This window comes from Odocoileus virginianus, chromosome 22, assembly GCF_023699985.2.
Source record: "Odocoileus virginianus isolate 20LAN1187 ecotype Illinois chromosome 22, Ovbor_1.2, whole genome shotgun sequence".
In the NCBI taxonomy this organism is placed as follows: Eukaryota; Metazoa; Chordata; class Mammalia; order Artiodactyla; family Cervidae; genus Odocoileus; species Odocoileus virginianus.
The window spans coordinates 10,537,898-10,557,865 of record NC_069695.1 but is presented as its reverse complement, the minus strand read 5'-3'; the positions used below and the strand labels follow the sequence as shown (position 1 = coordinate 10,557,865).

General features: G+C 40.9%; 2 protein-coding genes, 1 long non-coding RNA gene and 2 other non-coding genes across 8 annotated transcripts in view; 3 read left to right on the top strand and 2 right to left on the bottom strand.

Annotated features, from left to right (window-relative positions):
- ACAA2 (acetyl-CoA acyltransferase 2) overlaps positions 1 to 1,294 on the bottom strand; it is a 40,351-nt gene extending 39,057 nt beyond the window's left edge. For both annotated transcript variants that reach the window (XR_011482698.1, XM_020882877.2), the window contains exon 1: positions 1,192 to 1,294. Coding sequence is in view for 1 of the 2 variants with exons in the window: in XM_020882877.2 (XP_020738536.1) it covers positions 1,192 to 1,207 (16 nt within the window). In the remaining variant the exon portion in view is untranslated. The remainder of the gene's footprint in view (positions 1 to 1,191) is intronic.
- LOC139030360 (uncharacterized) lies at positions 673 to 19,747 on the top strand. Of its 2 annotated transcripts, XR_011482700.1 has the most exons (4): positions 673 to 1,026; positions 1,491 to 2,588; positions 19,122 to 19,346; positions 19,501 to 19,747. It is a non-coding gene; the product is annotated as an uncharacterized lncRNA (long non-coding RNA). The 2 variants fall into 2 exon arrangements; XR_011482699.1 differs by lacking the exon at positions 673 to 1,026 and having other exon boundaries at positions 1,386 to 2,588.
- Positions 1,896 to 2,038, top strand: LOC139030461 (small Cajal body-specific RNA 17). Its single transcript, XR_011482832.1, has one exon. It is a non-coding gene; the product is annotated as a small Cajal body-specific RNA 17 (non-coding RNA).
- On the top strand, positions 2,114 to 2,196 carry LOC139030460 (small Cajal body-specific RNA 18). The gene has a single exon (XR_011482831.1). It is a non-coding gene; the product is annotated as a small Cajal body-specific RNA 18 (non-coding RNA).
- The window catches only part of MYO5B (myosin VB), a 334,299-nt gene continuing 327,117 nt past the window's right edge, over positions 12,787 to 19,968 (bottom strand). For both annotated transcript variants that reach the window (XM_070452570.1, XM_070452571.1), the window contains one exon: positions 12,787 to 13,146. In XM_070452570.1, coding sequence (XP_070308671.1) covers positions 12,994 to 13,146 — 153 coding nt within the window. In that variant the 3' untranslated portion in view covers positions 12,787 to 12,993. The remainder of the gene's footprint in view (positions 13,147 to 19,968) is intronic.

Genomic DNA, 19,968 nt, shown 5'->3' with positions numbered 1-19,968 from the left:
CCTGGTATCTGCACTTGAGCACCTCAATATTCTCTTCCAGGTCTATCCCTTCCCCCGTTTTCCTCACTCCCTAAGGAGCATCATGAACTCAGTTCTTCAAACCAGAAACCTGAAGTCATTCTTGGCATTTCCTTCTCATAGACCTGCCACTCCAACCGATCACCAAGTTGTGTCAAATCCACCTCCAAATCTATCTCAAACCATCCCTCCCCCTTTTCCCCAATCCCACTGCCCCCCACTCGAATCAAAACCATCATTTGATGTTGCCTAGATCTCTGCCATAAGACTCTTAAGTGGTCTTAAACTCTCTTCCTTGCTACACAGGCAGATTCACAGTCCTGAGGAAATGGGGATAGACTGGAAATCAGATCGCATTACTCTTCTAGGTAGGAGGCTGCTTTCTTTAGAATCCAGAATCAAACCGATCACATTTACAGAGCCCTCGGGGCCGTGGACAACCAGAACCTTGCTTCTTAGATCCTGCCAAGTGTTTTCTTTCCCAAGGCCTTGATATGAGTCTCATCTGAAGGTTCTTCAAAGGACACATAAAGACAAGCTGTCATAGTCTTAAAAATTCCACTGACTGTGACCATTTGCTATGAAAAGGGAATTTACATACTTAGAAAAAAAAAAGTAACGGCAGAATTTCTGTACTCGGTGACGGTACTCTGCTGGAATCAGAAAGAGGAGAGGGAAAGGACTTAAGGCAGGTTCTCCAACAGAATGCCATAATGCATTTGCTGGGGTGGGGGTGGGGGCAGGTCATTCGTGCAGAGGTTCCCCAACGACGACAAGAGAATCTTCATTCCTTCCAAGCCTTGCCCACCCTGTGACCAGGTCCGAGGCCGCCGGCTCGTCTGAAAGGCACCCCTCCGCCCCAGGTCGCCTCGCGCTTAGGGGGCCCCGCCCCGGTCTTACCAACAGCTGACCTCGAACTAGGAGGGTCACTACCGCGCGGAGAAGAAAAACGACCTTCGAGGTCAGGAGCAAGCAAAACCGTGATGGACAATGCCTGTCGCCTCGCACGTATGGTTTCTCCTAAACTCAAGCAATGCTTACGGGTTGGCTTTTTTTTTTTTGTAATTAAGTCCCCTCGCCAAGGAGACCCCGACTCCCAGCCGAGACCCGACGTTCCTCCCCCGCCCCCCGCCCCCCGCCAAGGGGCGCGAGAGGCGGGGCCGCGGCGCTCACCTCGGAGCAGGGCCATGGCGGCGGGCGGGCGGCTGCGCTCGGGTCCTCAGCGGCGGGGCCGCGGTCCCACCCGCCACGCCCGACTTTAAGCGCTCGGGGCGGTGCCAGCGAGGCTACGCCCCTGCCCTTTCCCCTACTTCGGAGGGCCTGTCAGAGCGCTCCCCTCTGGGCCCCGCGTCGCCCTTGTTGGCGCCATACTGGGTGGAAACCAATGGTGCTGAAAACCTCGCGGGGAGACAGGCCTCCCCACAGGAAAACGTTCCTCTAGAGCGGATTCTTCCCATCTCACTGTTTTTTAGAGATTCCCTGTCTGTTTCGCAATGGAACGTTTTGACTCTCCCCTGCCCAACCTAGCCTTTGGAGCCCCTCCCCGCGCCAAGGTAATTAACGGTTCCCCTCCTCCTCACTCCCGGATTCCCTTCAACTTGTGACCGGGCCGCCAAAGGTGTGAATGGGCAGCCAAGAGGGCGGAAAGGGTTTGAGGAAGGTCTGAGGCGGCCGAGTTCGGCCGGAAGTCGGCTGGGCGCGGAAGACGGCGTGGGAGGGGATTGGCTGAGCCGCTCTGGCAGGCGGGGCGGGCGGCTGCGCAGAACAGCCCAGGGGGAGGCCCGGGCGACTGGACTCGCCCGGGAGGTCCGGGCGCGCGAAGCGGGGCAGAGAGATTGGCAGGTGTGGGTGTAGCTAGTGGCGTAGGGGACGGGGCGCCCCCGGGTCCATGATGCAGCCCCCGGATGAGGCCGCAGTATTTTCCTTATATGATCGGGCCCCATGGCTGGCGGCGCCGCCGGCCCGGAGCCTGAGAGGATTATGAAAACGTGTCAGGCGAAATGGGGCCAGGGACCCGGGGGCTGGGAGGTTAGGGGAAGGCAGTTAGGCTAAGGTTTGGGTGAGGTTAGGGTGGCCCCTGCCGCTCTGCGAGCCCTGGTCGATGATGACGTGACCACTGCGCAATCTGAGTTCTGGGAACTAGGTGATGGAGCGTGTTCTGAGGACGGACTGAGACCGGGCGAGCAGGGGGTGACGCGGTCGGCAGACCCCAGCCCGAGGGCTCGGGGCGGGCCACGCTGCTTCGGGCTTAGCTCGGTGGTTGGGAGGCTCTGAGGTGTTCTGTGAGCTGCCTGGGAAGAACGCCCGCCCCAAATCCAGGTTTTCAAACGCGTTCGTTGTCCTCTCATTTTTTTTTTTTTTTTAACCCAACGTTTTTATTATGAAAACTTAGAAGAACGTGCAGAGACTTCTACGTGAACTACCCGTATATTCATCACCCGTGTTCTACAATTGTTAACAGTTTGCCATATTTGCTGTATCACATCTTTCCACCTTTATATATATATATATATACACTTTTTTTTTGTCAGCCTTAGTACACTTCAGGAATACTTTGGCTCACGTTAAAGGTGAGTATATGTTTACAGTTATTTTATGGCAGAATTACCATATGGTCACACGTATGAATCTTCAAGTTGGATGAGTTTCACAAGTGCTTATACGGTTGTAACCCAAAATATTCTCAGCTTTCAAAATGTAATTAGAACATGTCCAGCATTACAGAAAATCCCTTCATTTCTCTCTTGTGCTCCCCTTGTTCCCCTTTCTTCATCTATTGTTCTTTGACCCTCTGGTTTATTCTTTTTTTCTGTTGCTTTGATTTAAACAAATCCAGGAAATTGACACTTGTTTATTCAATACGTAAATTCCAAGGCTGTTAACTTTAAATTCACTTTAATAACTTTAAATAATATGTATATTGGTTTTTCACAGCAGGTGTATATAGTCAGTGGAATTTGGACTTTGAATAGATCAAAGCTTCACACATACCTGATGGTATTTTTTTTCATCTCCATATTCTGGATGATGAGTGATAGTAAAATAAAAGCTACCATCTTTGGGATTACTGTTATGTAAAACAGAATAACATACAGTTCATACAACATCAGACAAACCCGAATTAAGGGACATTTTGCAACCCCATGAAATAGGTAGGAGTTAATCCTTTATTTTATAAATGAGGAAGCTTAGACCCAGAGAAACCAAGTATTTGCCAAAGCCTCAAATCTAGAAAATTGCTGAATTTGAAGTTTGAACTCTTGATTCTCAGAAGCCCAAGGCCTGTGTTCTTTGTCCAGGGCTTATGGCATTTGGAGCATAGAAGTGGGGGGTAGAAAAAAAGTTAGCTAAGGCATATGTTATAGAAAACAGGAAAGGAGGTGAATGCTAAGTTAATCTTCCTTGGTGGAAGAAATAAAGTAGTTGAAACCTTGGTAAAGGTAACATATTTGTATTTGGTGACTTGAGTTAGAAGATTTATTTGCTTTTTTTGGCAGAGAAAGGTGGGTGGAGAAGTGAGGCAATGGGTCATTACTAGATGCTCGCCTTTGTCAACTATGGCTCCTACAGAAAGTGATTCGAAGGACCATTTTCTTAATTCTTCCAAGGATAGTACAGAGCTGATACCATTCTAGATGCATGTATATAATGAATACCTTAGAGCATTAGAACTTGATTTATGTTTGACAGCTAGCTACTCATAATAAAATAGAAATCAAAATGGAATTCATTAGGTGAGCCAAAACCAACATGGTTTATCGCAGGTTGGCATTGAACTTCAGCCAGTCAAATATGTTTTGTAATACAAAAAAAAAAAAAATCAGAGTTTTCATGTGCAATTAATTGTGTTTAGTGTGAGATACAACAGTGGAGGAAATAAACAAATCTTGAAAAGTTATGTGTTTTTTCATTAAAACTTTCTAATAGTCCAAATGCAAAATAAATTCTTGGTCTCTAGAACTATTGATAAGGGTATTAGTGTTCTTCAGTAAGAGAAAAAGGCAGGTTCTATTCAGTTTGGCCCTCATATTTATTGAGAAAAGTTAAAATGCCATCATGAGTATCACAGTTTCCCACTTAACATCTTACAGATCGCCTGCAACAAGTCCTTCCAAATAGAAATTTCTAAGTTTTCCGTGATTAAAAATGTCATGAAAATGGGTGTATTTGAAAACCACTGAGTAAAAGGTTTACATATATAAAAACATGAAAATCTATGTAAAGACATTTACACAATCTCAGAGTATCATGAAGAGGAAAAGTTATCCATACACTAGAGAAATCTTGTGGGTATTATCTTGACCAAATGACCAAGCTTAATGTTACCTTTAATGGGACAAACTGACATCATGCACTGAGATGCATGGAGAAGGACACAAACTCACGTAGGATTTCTCCAAAAAAATGTCTGACAAATCTAATCATAAGGAAACAATCACACAGATCCAACCGAAGGGCACGTTGCCAAATAACGAACTGAACTCTTAAAGTGTCAGTGTTGTGAACAACAAAAAAGGCCAGGAATGGTACTAGATGAACAGGACATGAGATGTGACAGTTAAGTGTAATGTGGGGTCTTTTTGGAAACTGGATTCAAAACAACTCTAAAGAACAAAATTGGGACAGTTGGAGGAATGGTCTGTAAATTGCATGAGGTGGTATTGACATTACTTTTCCTGATTCTGTTAATTATACTGTAGACAGGGCAGAGATTGTCCTTTGTTCTAAGGAAATACACACCAAAATATTTAAAGGTGAAGAGTCATGGTGCCAAAACTAATTACCAAACGACTGGAGGAAAAAAAAAAAACCATGCATCCAGATACACTGGCAAAGACAGAAAGCAAACATGGCAAAATATTACTAATTAGGGAACATAAATGTAGACTACATGGTTGTTCATTGTTCTATTTTAACTCTTCTATAGCTGTTTAACTTTCAAAATAAAAGTTGAGAGGAAAAGTATCTTTCAAGCAAGCTGAAAAATTACCTAAAATTCCATTTAGTTCTTTTCATTTTTAACCATATCTATATCAATATGTACATGTATAGTAAAATACTAAATATATCAAAATTAGGTATTTTATAATTTTAAAAATCTAGACATGAGATGTAAAGTTACTGTTGTAAGACATTTAGCTTTCAATATTTTTAAAAATAGCCTATTATCATGTCTTTCTGTATTTTTATGAAAAGAAAAAGTAGCATTAGTGTAAAACTGAAAATCAGTGAATCAATTATAAATCTTCAATTTGCATGTTAAGATTTCATTAGGATTTCAGAAATAACTGGCCTCAGCCCTGTTTTCTACATTATGTGGATAATTTTGCTGTACTTAAACTTCCTATAATACCCCAAATTGATGGTAGTTTTGAATAGCACTGCTTTTAGAAGTTTCATTAGCAGAGACTGGGAAAGCTGGTACAGTTGGTAGGAGCTGGGACTGTTAACAGATGAGTACAGTGACCCGTCAGTATCTTAGGGGATTGGTTCTAGACCGACACCTAAATCAAGTCCTTTACATAAAGTAGTATTTGCATATTTGCATATAACCTATGCACATTCTCCCATATACATTTAAAAATCTCTGATTAGCTATAGTACCTAATACAATGTAAATTCTATGTAAATAGTTGCTGGTGCGTGAAAAATTCAAGTCCTTTTGGAACTTTCTGGCAAATTTTTTGATTGTAGTTGAATGAATCCATGGATTCAGAACTCAAGGATACGGAGGGCCTTGAATTTGAATGAATGAGATAGTTGAGTTTGCTAATCTTGAGTAGCTGGGAAAGTTATGTATGTGCTCATTGTTAATCTAACTGCTTTGGTGATAACTTCAAATTTTGTTAAGAGGCAGTTATGGGGAGGAGAGGGTGAGATGTATGGAGAGAGTAACTTGGAAACTTACATTACCATATGTAAAATAGATAGTCAATGGGAATTTGCTGAATGTCTCAGGGAATGCAAACAGGGGCTCTGTCTTATCAACCTAGAGGGGTGGGATGGGGAGGGAGATGGGATGGAAGCTGAAGAAGGAGGGGGCATATGTATACACATGGATACCCATGGCTGATTTCATGTTGAGGTTTGACAGAAAACAACAAAATTCTGTAAAGCAATTATCCTTCATTTAAAAATAAATATTTTTAAAAAGAGGCAGTTTTAACCTTGGATGTGGTTTTGTCCTTATAACAGATACCTACCCTACTGAAAGTTTAAGTTGCCGAACAAGCACATCAGAAATAAATATAGACAGAGAAATACAGACACTGATTTGCCGAATTTAAGTTTACCCCACGTCTAGATGTGTTCCAACTAGCTTAAAATACTACCACAAACTTAAGTGAAGGATGTATATAGACAGCTGGCCCTTGAACAGCATGTGTTTGACCTGCACAGGTTGATTTGCAGATTTGTTTCAATAGTAAATACTATTGTACTACATGAGCAGAGATTGGTTGGAATCTCGGATATGGAGGAACTCAGTATGTGTAGAGCTGTCTATAAATTATGTTCAGAGGATGTAATTTGACTGCATGGAGGGTGGGCTTTCCTAACCCCTACTCAAGGGTCAGGTGTATTTGTCTTTGTTTCTCTGTTTGAAAGTTACTTGCAGTGTCTGTACCTTTACCAAGCCTTAGAATTTCAGTTGGTAATACAGGTATACTTCATTATATTCTGCTTCACTTTATTGTGTTGTTTTGTTGTTGTTGTTGTTTCATTTTGTTTTTTAAATTGAGTTTGTGGCAACTCTGCTTGGAGCAAGTCTACTGGTGCCATTTTTCCAGCAGCATTTGCTTACTTTTTCTCTCTGCATCACATTTTGGTAATTCTTGGACTATTTCAAACTTTTTCATGATTATCATGTTATGGTGATCTGTGATCAGTGATCTTAGCACACTTCAGTATAGTGGAAAAATATATGTACTATGAAACCAAAAAATTTGTGTTACTTGTGATATTCATTTTATTGCAATGGTCTTGAACTGAACAACCAACATTTCCAAGGTATACCTGTATTAACTTAGTTAAATCTAGGCTCTATAACTGAGCAGGACCCTATGGGGCCTCCCCTGCGTAGACCCCACCCACCATGTCCTTCACCTACTGCTGTTGGTAAAAAAAAAAAAAAAAAAAATCTTTAGCCTCCTTAGCCACCATGTCCTTCACCTACTGCTTGTTGGTAAAAAAAAAAAAAAAAAACTTTAGCCTACTTAGCCCTCCCTGAGTTTCAAAGAGCAAATTTAATCAGAAAAGTTAGAAAATGCAGAAATATAGGAAAACAGTTAAGAGAAAGTAATAATGGTTTAGCCATAAAATAAAGTCAAGGACCTTTTAGTTCCTTCTTACGGGCTATAAGTAACATTCTGAGCCATATCCTTGAGCCGTTTTGCAGATACTGAAACACCCACCTGGTAGAAGAAGTCAACTGCCTGTTGACCACAAGCAGGAGACCCCAGACTGGCTGGAATCAGAAGGTTGGTGATGTTGACTCCCCACCAACATCAGGTGATGTCAGAAAAATGTTTAGGAGCTGATCAGACACTCTGCAACCCTAAGCCTCACTGTCTTTAAAAAACGTTTCCCTGAAGTTCACCCAGAGTTCAGGTCTTTTGAATATTAGCTGCCCATACTCCTCCTTGGCCCTGTGTTACACTGCCCTTTCCTTCACCATCACCTGGTGTTGGTAGATTGGTTTTACTGTGTGCAGGCCAGCAGACCCAAGTTTGGTTCCCCAAAAACTGTAATGAGATTGTTTCTAATCTGTAGACCAACTTGGGAACAATTGACATTTCTGTAGTATGGAGTTTTCTTATCCATGAAATGTTTTTCCAGTACTTTAATGTCATCGTTAATGTTTTTCACTTATGTAAGTTACTCCATACAGATCTTATATTGTTCTGATTTGTAATGACATCTTTGCCATATACAGAGTTATACATATGAGTCTATCTCTGAGCTCTCTGTTTTATTTCATTGATCCACTGCATGCAAACTGCCTTGTTTGAATTAACTCAGTAAGTCTTATTTTATAGGGAGTTTCCTTCTACCTGCAACTTGCAGGCTTCAGCTTGCCAACCTCTGGTTTAAATGATCATGATGCATGTTTGAAATACAGACCCCTGAATAAAGTGTCTTAAGAAAGCATTAAAAATAAACTTTTCAGCCAATGTGCAATTAGTTTTAAATTTCATTTAAACTTGTCACACCACCTTATTCAATAGTATTTATTTCCACAGATTTTTATCCACAGCTGAATATTACAGTGGCTAATACAAGCAATGTTTATAAACAGGTTTAGTTTTCAGATTTGTTCAAAATGGAAAAATATTTTTATTAGTAATATTTCTTCTCCACTGTTAGATTCACCCCTGAATATGATGTGAACTCCTCAGTGAAGCAGTCCTTTATCTAAACATCAGTTGGTGACAAAATGTTATATTCAAATCTGGATTGTTCTGACACTATCACTTTAGAAAGCAGTTTAAACTCATTTTTGATTGACCCTTTTTATTATAATTGGAAAATTTTTTGGAAAAACAGTCTTTAGTATCTAATGATCTATATAATAAAAAAAGGCCTATGTTTTATTGGCATTGGCATCAACCTCTTAATTTTCTATACATTGATTCTCTATGGCACCAATGTGTACAAAAAGTGAATTATGGCTGTTTGACTCATGCAGCAAATAATGAGAAAATGACTGTGAGAAATATTCTATAAGGAAAAACTAGTGTCCTGCCCCATGCTGTCATATTTTAGTAACTGTTTAGTCCTTTGGCATCACACAAGTGTTTCAACTTATGATTCCCTTGCTATCTTAGAACTAGGTCAAATGTATGAAAGCAGTTAAATTTACTATATATTAAAGAAATGGATTTTAATTTATTGGTTACTGTTATCATAATGCATTAAGTGAGGCTCTTAAGTATTTGATGAATTGATAGTGACAGTGTTAATTTTTTCTAAGTTTTCCAAGTTTTGTCTCTTGTTTTTACAAAAACTTTAAAATGTAGCATAGGAAAATCAAGGAAAAAACTCTTGTTGACATGCTTCATAAAAAGGAGAATAAAACCTATTTTCCTTTGGGTTTGATCTGCTTGCTGGGTACCATTAAGTCTAACAGCAGCTGTGACAGCTTGTGGAGAATGCATGTAGGTGATATGTTTGTCAGCTACAGCAACAATTATTAATATGCACACAACACACATTACTCTCAGTAAACTGATAGATCCAGTTAATGCTTAAAACACAAATTGTTTAATCTATAAATATTTGATTCTTAAGTAATCTTTAAAATGCTTTTTAGTTTCAAAAGACAGAACAAAAACACCACCAGAGTGTTATGTTGAACATGAAAATTCTTCCCACAGCAACACTTATTTCAGATAATTGATGTCAGTTATCTTAGTAACTGCTGAAGGCACGTAGTGAGAGAAGTGTCAAGTAAATTTTAAATACTAAAATACAAAGAAAGAGAATTCAAACCTTTATGTTGGATTAAATTAAATTATAAGTCATTGATTTCAAGAAGTTGGAAAATGTGTTGAACTGACTTAAGAAAAATGCTAACTAAAGATTACTAAAGATGCTTCTTCTAGTCTCTGTTATGTTAGATAGGGCAAATCTAAACATTAAGTAACATTAAGACACATTATTGTGTCTGTAAAAGAGTGCTTGTTTTTTTCCTAGTGGCTCAGTCGTGTCTGACTCTCTGTGACCTTACGGACTGTAGCTCGCCAGGCTCCTCTGTCCACGGGATTTTTCAGGCAAGAACACTGGAGTGGGTTGCTGCTTCCTCCTCCAGGGGATCTTCCCAACCCACGGATCGAACCCACATCTCCTGTGTCTCCTTCACTGCAGGCAGATTCTTTACCTACTGAGTCATTAAGTATATACAAACTGCAGCTCCAGTAAAATATCTTTACCTTTGGAAGAGAACTCAATCTACTGTTTCTTAGGCTTAGTAGGGAAGTATTCATAAGGTTCCCCCACCCCATTTATTCTACTTGCCAAGCTCTTATTCAGTGAGTCCTTGGCACCCAGTGGTTAACCACTGGTAGGTCTGTCATATCACAGGTAGTGACAGCAAAGGCAGTGACCCAGAGGGATGGTGAGGTGAGAGTCTGAGACAGCACGCAGGGGCTTCCCTGGTGGTTCACACGGGAAAGACTCTGCCTGCCCTGCAGGAAGGAAAGAAAGGGAAGGTCACTCAGTCATGTCCAACTCTGCAACCCCATGGACTGTAGCCTGCCAGGCTCCTCTGTCCATGGAGTTCTCCAGGCCATAGTACTGGGGTGGTTAGCTGTTCTCTTCTCCAGGATATCGAACCTAGGTCTCCCGCACTGCAGGCGGACTCTTTACCAGCTGAGCTACCAGGGAAGCCCAAGGATACTGGAGTGGGGAGCCGATCCCTTCTCCAGGGATCTTCCTGACCCAGGAATCAAACCGGGGTCTCCTGCATTACGGGCGGACTCTTTACCAGCTGAGCTACCAGGGAAGCCCAAGGATACTGGAGTGGGGAGCCGACCCCTTCTCCAGGGATCTTCCCAACCCAGGAATCGAACCAGGGTCTCCCGCACTGCGGGTGGACTCTTTACCAGCTGAGCTACCAGGAAAGCCCAAGGGTACTGGAGTGGGGAGCCGACCCCTTCTCCAGGGATCTTCGACCCAGGAATCGAACCGGGGTCTCCTGCGTTACAGGCGGACTCTTTACCAGCTGAGCTACCAGGGAAGCCCAAGGGTACTTGAGTGGGGAGCCGACCCCTTCTCCAGGGATCTTCCTGACCCAGGAATCGAACCGGGGTCTCCTGCGCTGCTGCAGATTCTTTACCAGCTGAGCTAAGACCTGGGTTTGGTCCCTGGGTCAGGAAGATCCTCTGAAGAAGGGAATGGCTACCCACTCCAATATTCTTGCCTGGAGAATTCCATGGATAGGGGAGCCTAGAGGGCTATATAGTCCATGGGGTCACAAAGAGTCAGACGTGACTGAGCAACTAATATAACACATCCAAGGACAGGGAAGCCATTGCTTTTAAGGAATCACTGCTTTTCAAATTCCTTACCACTCTAACAAGGCATTTCATTTTCTCTAGTAGGTTAAGAACAGGCCCTACCTGAAACTAAGTTTTAAGCTAAAATGCAGTAAAAAGCAAATTATATGTAATAAACAACTTTAAAAAGAGGTAGCCATAGACCCAATTGGTTTAGACTGGCCTTCCAAATGTAGTCACCATGTGGGCTGGAGTGTGGGTCAGGGTTGTCATATCATGTGACTTTATCTGGGGAGGGAGGAGAAGGCACAGTTCTGCGTGGACACCCGAGAGGAGTCTGGATGTTCAGTGTGGAGGTCATGTTGACGACATGGGTTGGGACCTGCTGGGCAGTGGTCTTTGTCCAGGTGTGTGTGGTGCCTCTTCCGCCCAGGGGGTGAGGAGAGTGACAAGGAAGCTGAGCTGTGAGGGCTCCGCACACAGGACTGTTTAGTTCTCGGAGTTTGTTGTATTTCTAAGAGCCTTTTAAGGTGAGAGGCTGAGTAAAAAGATGGTGGGGTGTGTGGGTTCTACTTGTACTCTGTGGAGAAATTTTATCTTCTTGATGCAGCAGAGAAGCTTTTCTATGATTTGCAGACACCATCTGTTCCTGTCATGGGAGGAGCGTACTGTTATCTACCAGAAATGTGAAAAAACAGTCAAAAAGGGTTGTAAGCAATATGTAGGATTTTCTAATTGAATGCCTGCTATTGAAGAAACCAGCAGTAAACACATAAAATCTGTTGTAATATTATCATTAAATACTTTTTTTAAATCCTTAAAGTGTAGATATTTACAATTTTTTGTAGTAATTTTGAAAAATGTTGAAAATAACCTGAAAAGGGAAAGTTGACATAAGCTGTTCTCTCTTAAGAAAAAAAACCACATACACACACACACACACACACACACAAGCACCCAAAACTTTTGGATAATAATTTAATAATACCTGAACTGATTTTTTAAAAAGGCTTTTCAAATGGTCAAATTCTCAAAAGGAAGTTTACTTTCCTTACTATGAGCATTACATAATATATTATGTAATTATACCTCTTATTGGAGGTATAATGGCATTAAGGGATTAAATGCTTTTATACTGACTTGTTTGATTTTTAATCTAATAAAATAAGACTTGTTACTAACATTTAGATTATATTGATCTTTTTGAAAGTTTTGTTGACTCAGGAAGTGCATGGACTAGCATTGGAAGTTAATAATATCTATTTGCTTACATTTTATGTTTGGAACTGCAGCATTTTTAGCACAATTCTCCATAAATTCATGACTACACAAATAGGTCTGAGTATAGTTTAGTCTGAGTATATGTTTAGTCTGGAGGTCAATTATACCATTGTCTCTGCATCACTAGGCATTAAAATTATCTTCAGGAAACTTCTCAGAAGGCCCAGGTCTATATATTTGTCCTTAAAACATCTCCCCATAAACCCATCCACACCTGACTAGTGTGTTGATGTGGAGAAATGTCACTTGCTATGTGACAGCATCATGCTTATTAGTACCATTATTTGTTAAAAGCCCTCTGAAGGCAGTTTATATGACTTACATTATTTTTAATGTCATCTTACTTTGGATATTCTCCAGTTATGTCCAAAGATCAAAACTAGGCGGTTTCTGTTTTATAGACTGGCATCTTTTATATGGCCATGGGGACTGCTTGGTGGCTATGGACTATGATGTGAATTTGTTTAGACCAAAATCATACTTTAAAAAAACCTTCCATATTTCAAGTGTTTTTATTCGGAGCAGTAGGTACAAAATATAATAACAGATGTATCTTATTCTGTATAGTTCACTCTGCACAGGCTCTCAAACTCTGATTTGATCTAGTTTTATAGATTTTAACAGATTCTTAAGTTCACTTTACTGTCCTATATACTTCCTTCGTGCTCTCACTGGCAATTGAGCTTTGGCACGTGCATTTTCAGACTTCATTGAGGAACTCCAGATTGAGACATGCTGGGATGTGGATTGAGTCCATGGTCAAAGAAGATGGATTAAATGGGAACAAAACGGGAAACATGTGCTTGAAGTCTAATAGCAGCTGCTGAGGGTCATTCCGATCTTGCAGTTGTGCCTGTGGGGAAGGATAAGACCATGTAAAATACCGCCTGTGTCTAAAAATAGCCAGTTTTGGGTGAATTCACAAAATGAATCACAAGAATATTCCTGTTACAATAACTAGGCAGGACGTCAGGAGAATGTAGTCTCCCTCTCCCTGAGGTATTTAGAGGGAGAGAGGCTTTGGTTTAGGCCTGTTTGGAGATCAGATGACATTAGCTTCTCCAATTCTAGCATTCTTTTAAAAATTTTCCATCTAAGGGAGAATAGAAAAATACATTTCAGCTTCAAATCATGGGGAGAGGCAGTATGGTGAAAGGGTCGAGGCCATGGGCTCTGGAGGCGGTTAACCTGAGCTCTAACCCTGGCACCACCTCGGGCGAGTTCCTAAACCTTCCTCTGCCTCAGTTTCCTCATCTCTAAAAAAGAAAAGGGAGAGTGACACTGCACAAAATGACGGAAGAAGAACCTCCAGGGGCCAGTCCCTCCACTGAAGCTACCACTGAGCTAGAAAAAAGCAACTGACATCAACTGTCTTGTAACTCTGGAACCTGACTGGATGCTTAAAATAACCAGGGAAGTGCCTGATAAAGGAGAGCCTGCAGATCTTTGCTGAGAACGGTGTGCCTCGGCTGCCATCCCCTGTTCTCCAACCACGCTGCAGCTGCAGGGACCGCAGCCCCCCGTCTGGGAGCAGCTGGCTGGTGCCCAGGCAGGCAGTGAGACCTCGCCTTCCGAAGCTCTGGGGCTGTGCACTCTGCTTGGTCTCGCAGTTCCCTGAAGGACTGGCACAGATGTCTGCCTTGCTTCTGGTTCTCTTGGGATACAGTGGCTTCCTCTATGGCATCAGTTGGAAGATTTAAAGGGGACAGAGCCCCTCCCCTCTTATCCTCTATTTGGAGCCAGACATTTTAGGGAAAGTATAATAACTAAAATGAAATTGTTCATTTTACTAAAGGGATCTAATGGAAGAGTTGAATAGGCAGAAGAAATGACCAATGAACATGAAAACAGAGCAGATGAAATTCTCCAGTTTGACGAGGGGAGAGAAAAAAGAATGACTAAAAGTGGACAAAGCCTGAGGAACCTGTGGGACACCATAAAGTGAACCAAAATATAAATCATAGGAGTCCCAGAAAGAGGAAAGAGAGAAAGGGCTAGCAAACTATTTAAAGAAACAGTGCCTACATTCCCAAATCTGATGAAAGATGTATTTCCAAGAAACTCAAACTAGCAGAATAAACTCATAAAGAGTCACTGAGACACATTATAGTCAAAGTATCAAACCCCAATGACAAAGAATCCAAAGAACAGCAGGAGAGTAGTAACTCATCACATAACTTATCCTCAATAAAAGTGGATTTCTTATCAGAAACCATGGAAGCCAGAAGGCAGTGGGATGATACATTTTAATTTCTGGAATTTCTTCCAGTCAACCAAGAATTCTATATCTGGAAAAACTGTCTTTCAAGAATGAAGGAGGATTACAGTCAGCTCCCTGTATTCACAGGTTCTGCATCTGTAGATCCAACCAACCATGGATCAAAAATATTTTTTAAAAACTTCAGGAAGTTCCAAAGAGTAAAATTTGAATTTGACATATGCTGACAACTATTTACATAGCATTTACATGGTATTAGGTATAATAAGTAATCTGGAGATGATTTAAAATGTACAGGAAGATGTGCATAGGTTATATGCAAACACTATGCCATTTTATATAAAGGACTTGAGCATCCACAGGTTTTGGTACCTATGGAGGTCATAGAACCAATCCCTCCTGGATACTAAGGGACAGCAGAATCATTTCCAGAGAAACAGAAGAAGCTGGTTACCAGTAACTAAAGACAGCTTCAGGTGAAATATAAGGACATCAGACGATAATTCAAAGCCATAAGAAAAAATAACACTGGTAAAGCTGCGTGGTAAGTCGCTCCAGTCATGTCCAACTCTTTACAACCTCATGGGGCTCCACTCTTTACAACCCCCACCAGGCTCTGTCCATGAGATTCTCCAGGCAAGAATACTGGAGTGAGTGGCCATGCCCTCCTCCAGGATATATTCCTGACCAGGGATCAAACCCACATCTCTTGTGTCTCCTGCATTACAGGCAGGTTCTTTACCACTAGTGCCACCTGGGAAGCCAGATAAATGTAAAAGCCAGCATTATACTTTTGTTTTGCAGCACCTTTGTTCCCTACATGACTTACACAACTGAAGAAAATAAGAATAAATTTCTGTTAATGGGTACACACATTTAATGTAAGTAATCTGTGGCAATAATATAAATCAAGAGAGATGGAGATGCACAGCAGCAGAGTATTTGTATACTATTGAAACCAGGTGGTTATTACTTAAACTAGGTTGTTACAGGTTGAAGACATTCATTGTGATTACCACAGTAACCACTAAGAAAATGGCAGAGACTTCCCTGGTGGTCCAGTGGTTAAGAATCTGCCTGCCAATGCAGAGGACATGGGTTCAATTCCTCTTTCTCCAGGAAAATACTACATGCCATGGAGCAACTAAACCCACGCACCACAACTACTGAAGCCTATGCACCCTAGAGCCTGTGCTCTGCAACAAGAGAAGACACTGGAATGAAAAGCGTGTGCACCACAGTGAAGAGTGACCCCTGCTCGCTGCAACAAGAGAAAGCCCACGTGAAGCAACAAGACCCGGCAGAGCCAAAAATACAAATAAATAAGCAGAAAATAACCAAAAAATATGCAGAAATGTAGGGAATCAAAATGATACCCTCACTACAAGAAATAAACACACAAGACAGTGATGAAAGAACTGAGAAACACAAAACATATAAGACATACAGAAAAGAAGTATTTAAATGGCAGAAGTAAGTCTTTTATCAGTAATACTTTAAATGGAAACATAAAGGAAATTAAAAGACAGGGATTGGCAGAAAGGATTTTCAAAAAATCATCTACATGCTGTCTGGAAGAGACTCACTTTAGACACACAAAAAGATTGAAAGTAAAAGTTTGAAAAAAGATATTCCAAGTAACCAGAAAAGAGCTGATATGGCTATATTATTCTCATACAAAGTACACTTCAAGTTAGAAAAGTTTACAAGAGGCAAAGAAGGACATTATATATGCATAAAGTCTCAATCTGTCAAGATGAGTTATATATATGCATCTGTCAACAGAGCTCAAAATAATGAAGGGAAAATGGAAGGAACTAAAGGGAGAAGTAAGTCTATAATAATAATCGGAAACTTCATTACCCCATTTTCAATAATGGACAGAACCACCAGGTGGAAGATCAAGAGCAGAGGCCAATGAATACCACTATAAACCAGGTAGACTTAACAAACATACATGACCAATTTGGAGTTATCCCCAGAATGCAAGGGTGGTTCAACATACAAAACTACAAGAATGATGTATACACTTCTTGCATTGCTGGTGGGAATGCAAAATGGTGTTTGAGGTAGTTCCTCAAACATTTAAACACAGAATTACTATATGAACTCATAATTCAACTCCCAAGTATACACCTAAAATAACTTAGAACAAGTACTCATATTTGTACACCAATGTTAATGAAAGCATTGCTCCCAATAAACAAGCAATCCAGGGTCCATCAACAGATGAATGAACAAACAAAATGTAATATATACACACAAGGGGTTGTTATTCAACCATAAAGAGCAATGATGTTCTGCTACCTGTTACATAGCAAAACATAGATGAACCCAAGGAATACTGTAAGTAAAATAAGCCAGACCCCAAAGGACAAATTTACATGAAATAGCTAGTACAAGCAAATTCATACAGATGGGAAGTAGACTAGAGGTTATCAGGGGCTGAGGTAAAGGAAGAATAGGGAGTTATTGCTCATTGGGCCAAGTTTCTGTTTGGAATGATGAAAAAGTTCTAAATTAGTGGCAATAGTTATAAAACATTGTGAATACAGTCAGTGCACTGTACATTTAAAAATGGTTTAAAAGAAAAACATATGCAAAAAAATGAGGTGGGGAGAGTATACTCACTAGGTTATGAGGCTCAAGAGAGTGAATGTGTGTAAAGCACTCAGAACAGCCTCTGGTACTTGGCAAGTGCTATGTTGTTTGCTGTTCTTTTTATGACATGAAATTTAACTCTTTATGATAAAGAAATTTCCTTTCTTCCTTGAGTCTGGTACACACCATCAAACTTTGAACTATACTTTACAAAGGCAAATAACTGAGTCCTGCCAATAGGAAAATCAATATATCCTGATTGCTTGAAAACACAGGTCATCCCACATTAACTTCAAGTATGAGCACTGCTTTTCCTGTTGGGACAAGGAACCATCATAGCTTTAGATAGTGACAATATTTTTATATTCTGTAAACTTCTAGCGGTTTCATCATTTGCCCTTTAGAGAAGACAGGGATATTTACCTGCTAAGTGAATCCCGTATGTGGATGTTACATAGACTCTAACACTCACAGCATCTCTATTTTCTTAAATCTTGAAGCAGGGGGTGAGGTCAATAAATATGCAATGCAGCAGCCTTAGAAAAGTGCTAGGAAATGAGTTTTTAGAATGAAACCGGCATGAGCGTAGGACTGTGACATGCTCCTAAGAAGGCAGAAGAACCTGTAGATTTGAACGTGACTAAGAAAAACACTTTAAATTTCCAGGTGTCAAGTTTAAAAACACCCATGAGGTTTGGTATCTTGAAAGATGGGTCAAATTTATAAAGTAATTTTAACAGCTTGAAAAGTAGTTTGAAATAACAGGAAAAGAAGTTCAAAAAAGTCAAGGACATTTAAGGATGAATAAGCAACTTCACTAACTTAAGATCCATAGGGTGACTTTCATGTGATCCTGGCAGAACAGTCTCTGCAGGAGTGTAGCTAGCTCAGCACTCAGCTGGCTCCAAGCTTTGCTGCATTTATTATTACAAAGCCATCATACAGCATGAGAAAATGTGCATAAAATGTAAAATGGCAAGAGGCTCTTAAAATTTTTTCATAGCACTTAAGAGCCTTTAATTTCTCCACCTTAGTCAGAGGTATCAGTGGGCTCTGCACTTTAAAGGGTTTGAAGAAACTGTAAAGGACTTAGAGGAGAGTATAAAAATGGGACAAAAGAGAAAAGTTAAATAATACCTATACTGCAAAATTCAGAAGCAAAAGGTATATTATGTATTTATTTAAAATGCACAAAGTAGTCATTTCACAGGAATCAGTCTTACACATCAGCATATTTTGTCCTAGCAAATGGTTTGCAAAAGCGACATGATTTATCCTACATAAGGTTCAAGTACAGGAGGATGGCATGAACCGTCCCAGCCTTTCCTCTCAGCACTGTGTAGGAACAAAACAAAACTAAAACTCTAGCTGGCAAACACACACAGACACACACACACAACATTTTTTGACAGAATTGATGGACTCGAGAATTGACTGCTAAGGATGACTCAGAATCTCACTGCATGTGTCTCCAGAGACTATCTGACCAACTTCCACTGCCTTTTTCCTACTACTTTAAATCAAACACCAAGTGTGATTTGGCTCATGTTCTTTGACCTTTGGCCTGAATTCTCGTCTGGTATACAGAGAGAGCTGTAGAATTTATTTATAAGCAGTTAGAGCTCTTCCTCTAATGTGTGTCTCAGATATCTAAAAGCAAAAAGATACTTTCTAATAAATATGCACTCTGCTTTGTGTAAATTCTCAGCTCTCCATAAAAACAGTGGCATGTCAGAGAACTCAATGGCTTCTGTCATCAGTCATTTCAGCAGCTGATGATAAACATCCATGGAGGTGACTCTCTGCCTGGTTCTCTCTGACTCAAATCTTTAACAAACCACAGGATTTCCCCCACTGCCCTTAACTGAACAAGCTTCCATCTGACTAGCACCCTCCCCTGACTGTTAGCCTCTCTTCTCTACTTATACATGATGCTCAAGGTAATTTATTCTTTTCTGCTTTTCCTGCCTCCCTCTCTAATCACTTTCTCCCATTTTTTTTAATCCTAGATTTGGACTGACAGTTACTTCACTGGCTGAAGAGACAGTTTATAAGTTTGAAAAAGTATTGTGTCTCCTCAGGGTGCTCCTCACCTGTACTGATGGAAGGAGTGTTCACCGTTTTTGGACTAATCTTGATGTGACTCATCCTTCAGATGCCGTCAGCCACAGTCACACATGATTAGGCACTCAGCACAGGTCCCTGAGGGCTCAGCTTAGGAAGCTCATCTTTAGGTAAACATTGCCAAACTCTTAAGACAGATTTAAATAATCATTTCCCTTAATATGCTTGCTTTCAAGCTTGCTCCCTAAGGGTAAATATTGTAAGTCTCTTAAATATTGTAAGAGTCAAGATTTAAGAGCTCTTTTTTTTTCCCCCTGAAAACAGTATTTCTTAGGACTTCCCGGGTGGTCCAGCAGTTAAGAATCTGCATTGCAATGCTGGGGACACAGGTTTGATCCCTGGTCGGGGAACTAAGATCCCACACGCCACAGAGCAACTAAGCCCACAAACCGAAACCAGAGTTCGTGAGCTGCAAGGAAAGATCCTGAGTGACACAACAAAGATCCTGCATGCCACAGCTAAGACCCAACGAAGCCAAATAAAGAAACATTAAAAACAAAACAAACAAAAACAGTATTTCTCAGTTTCATTTATGGGTAGCATTGATATTCTGCTTACTTTATAATTCTATTTTGTGTTGTAGTTTAGCAACTTGCTAGTGGTAAATGGGGGCTTCCAAGGTGGCTCAGATGGTAAAGAATCTACCTACAATGCAGAAGACCCAGGTTTGATCCCTGGGTTGGGAAGATCCCATGGAGAAGGGAATGGCAACCCATGCCAGTATTCTTGCCT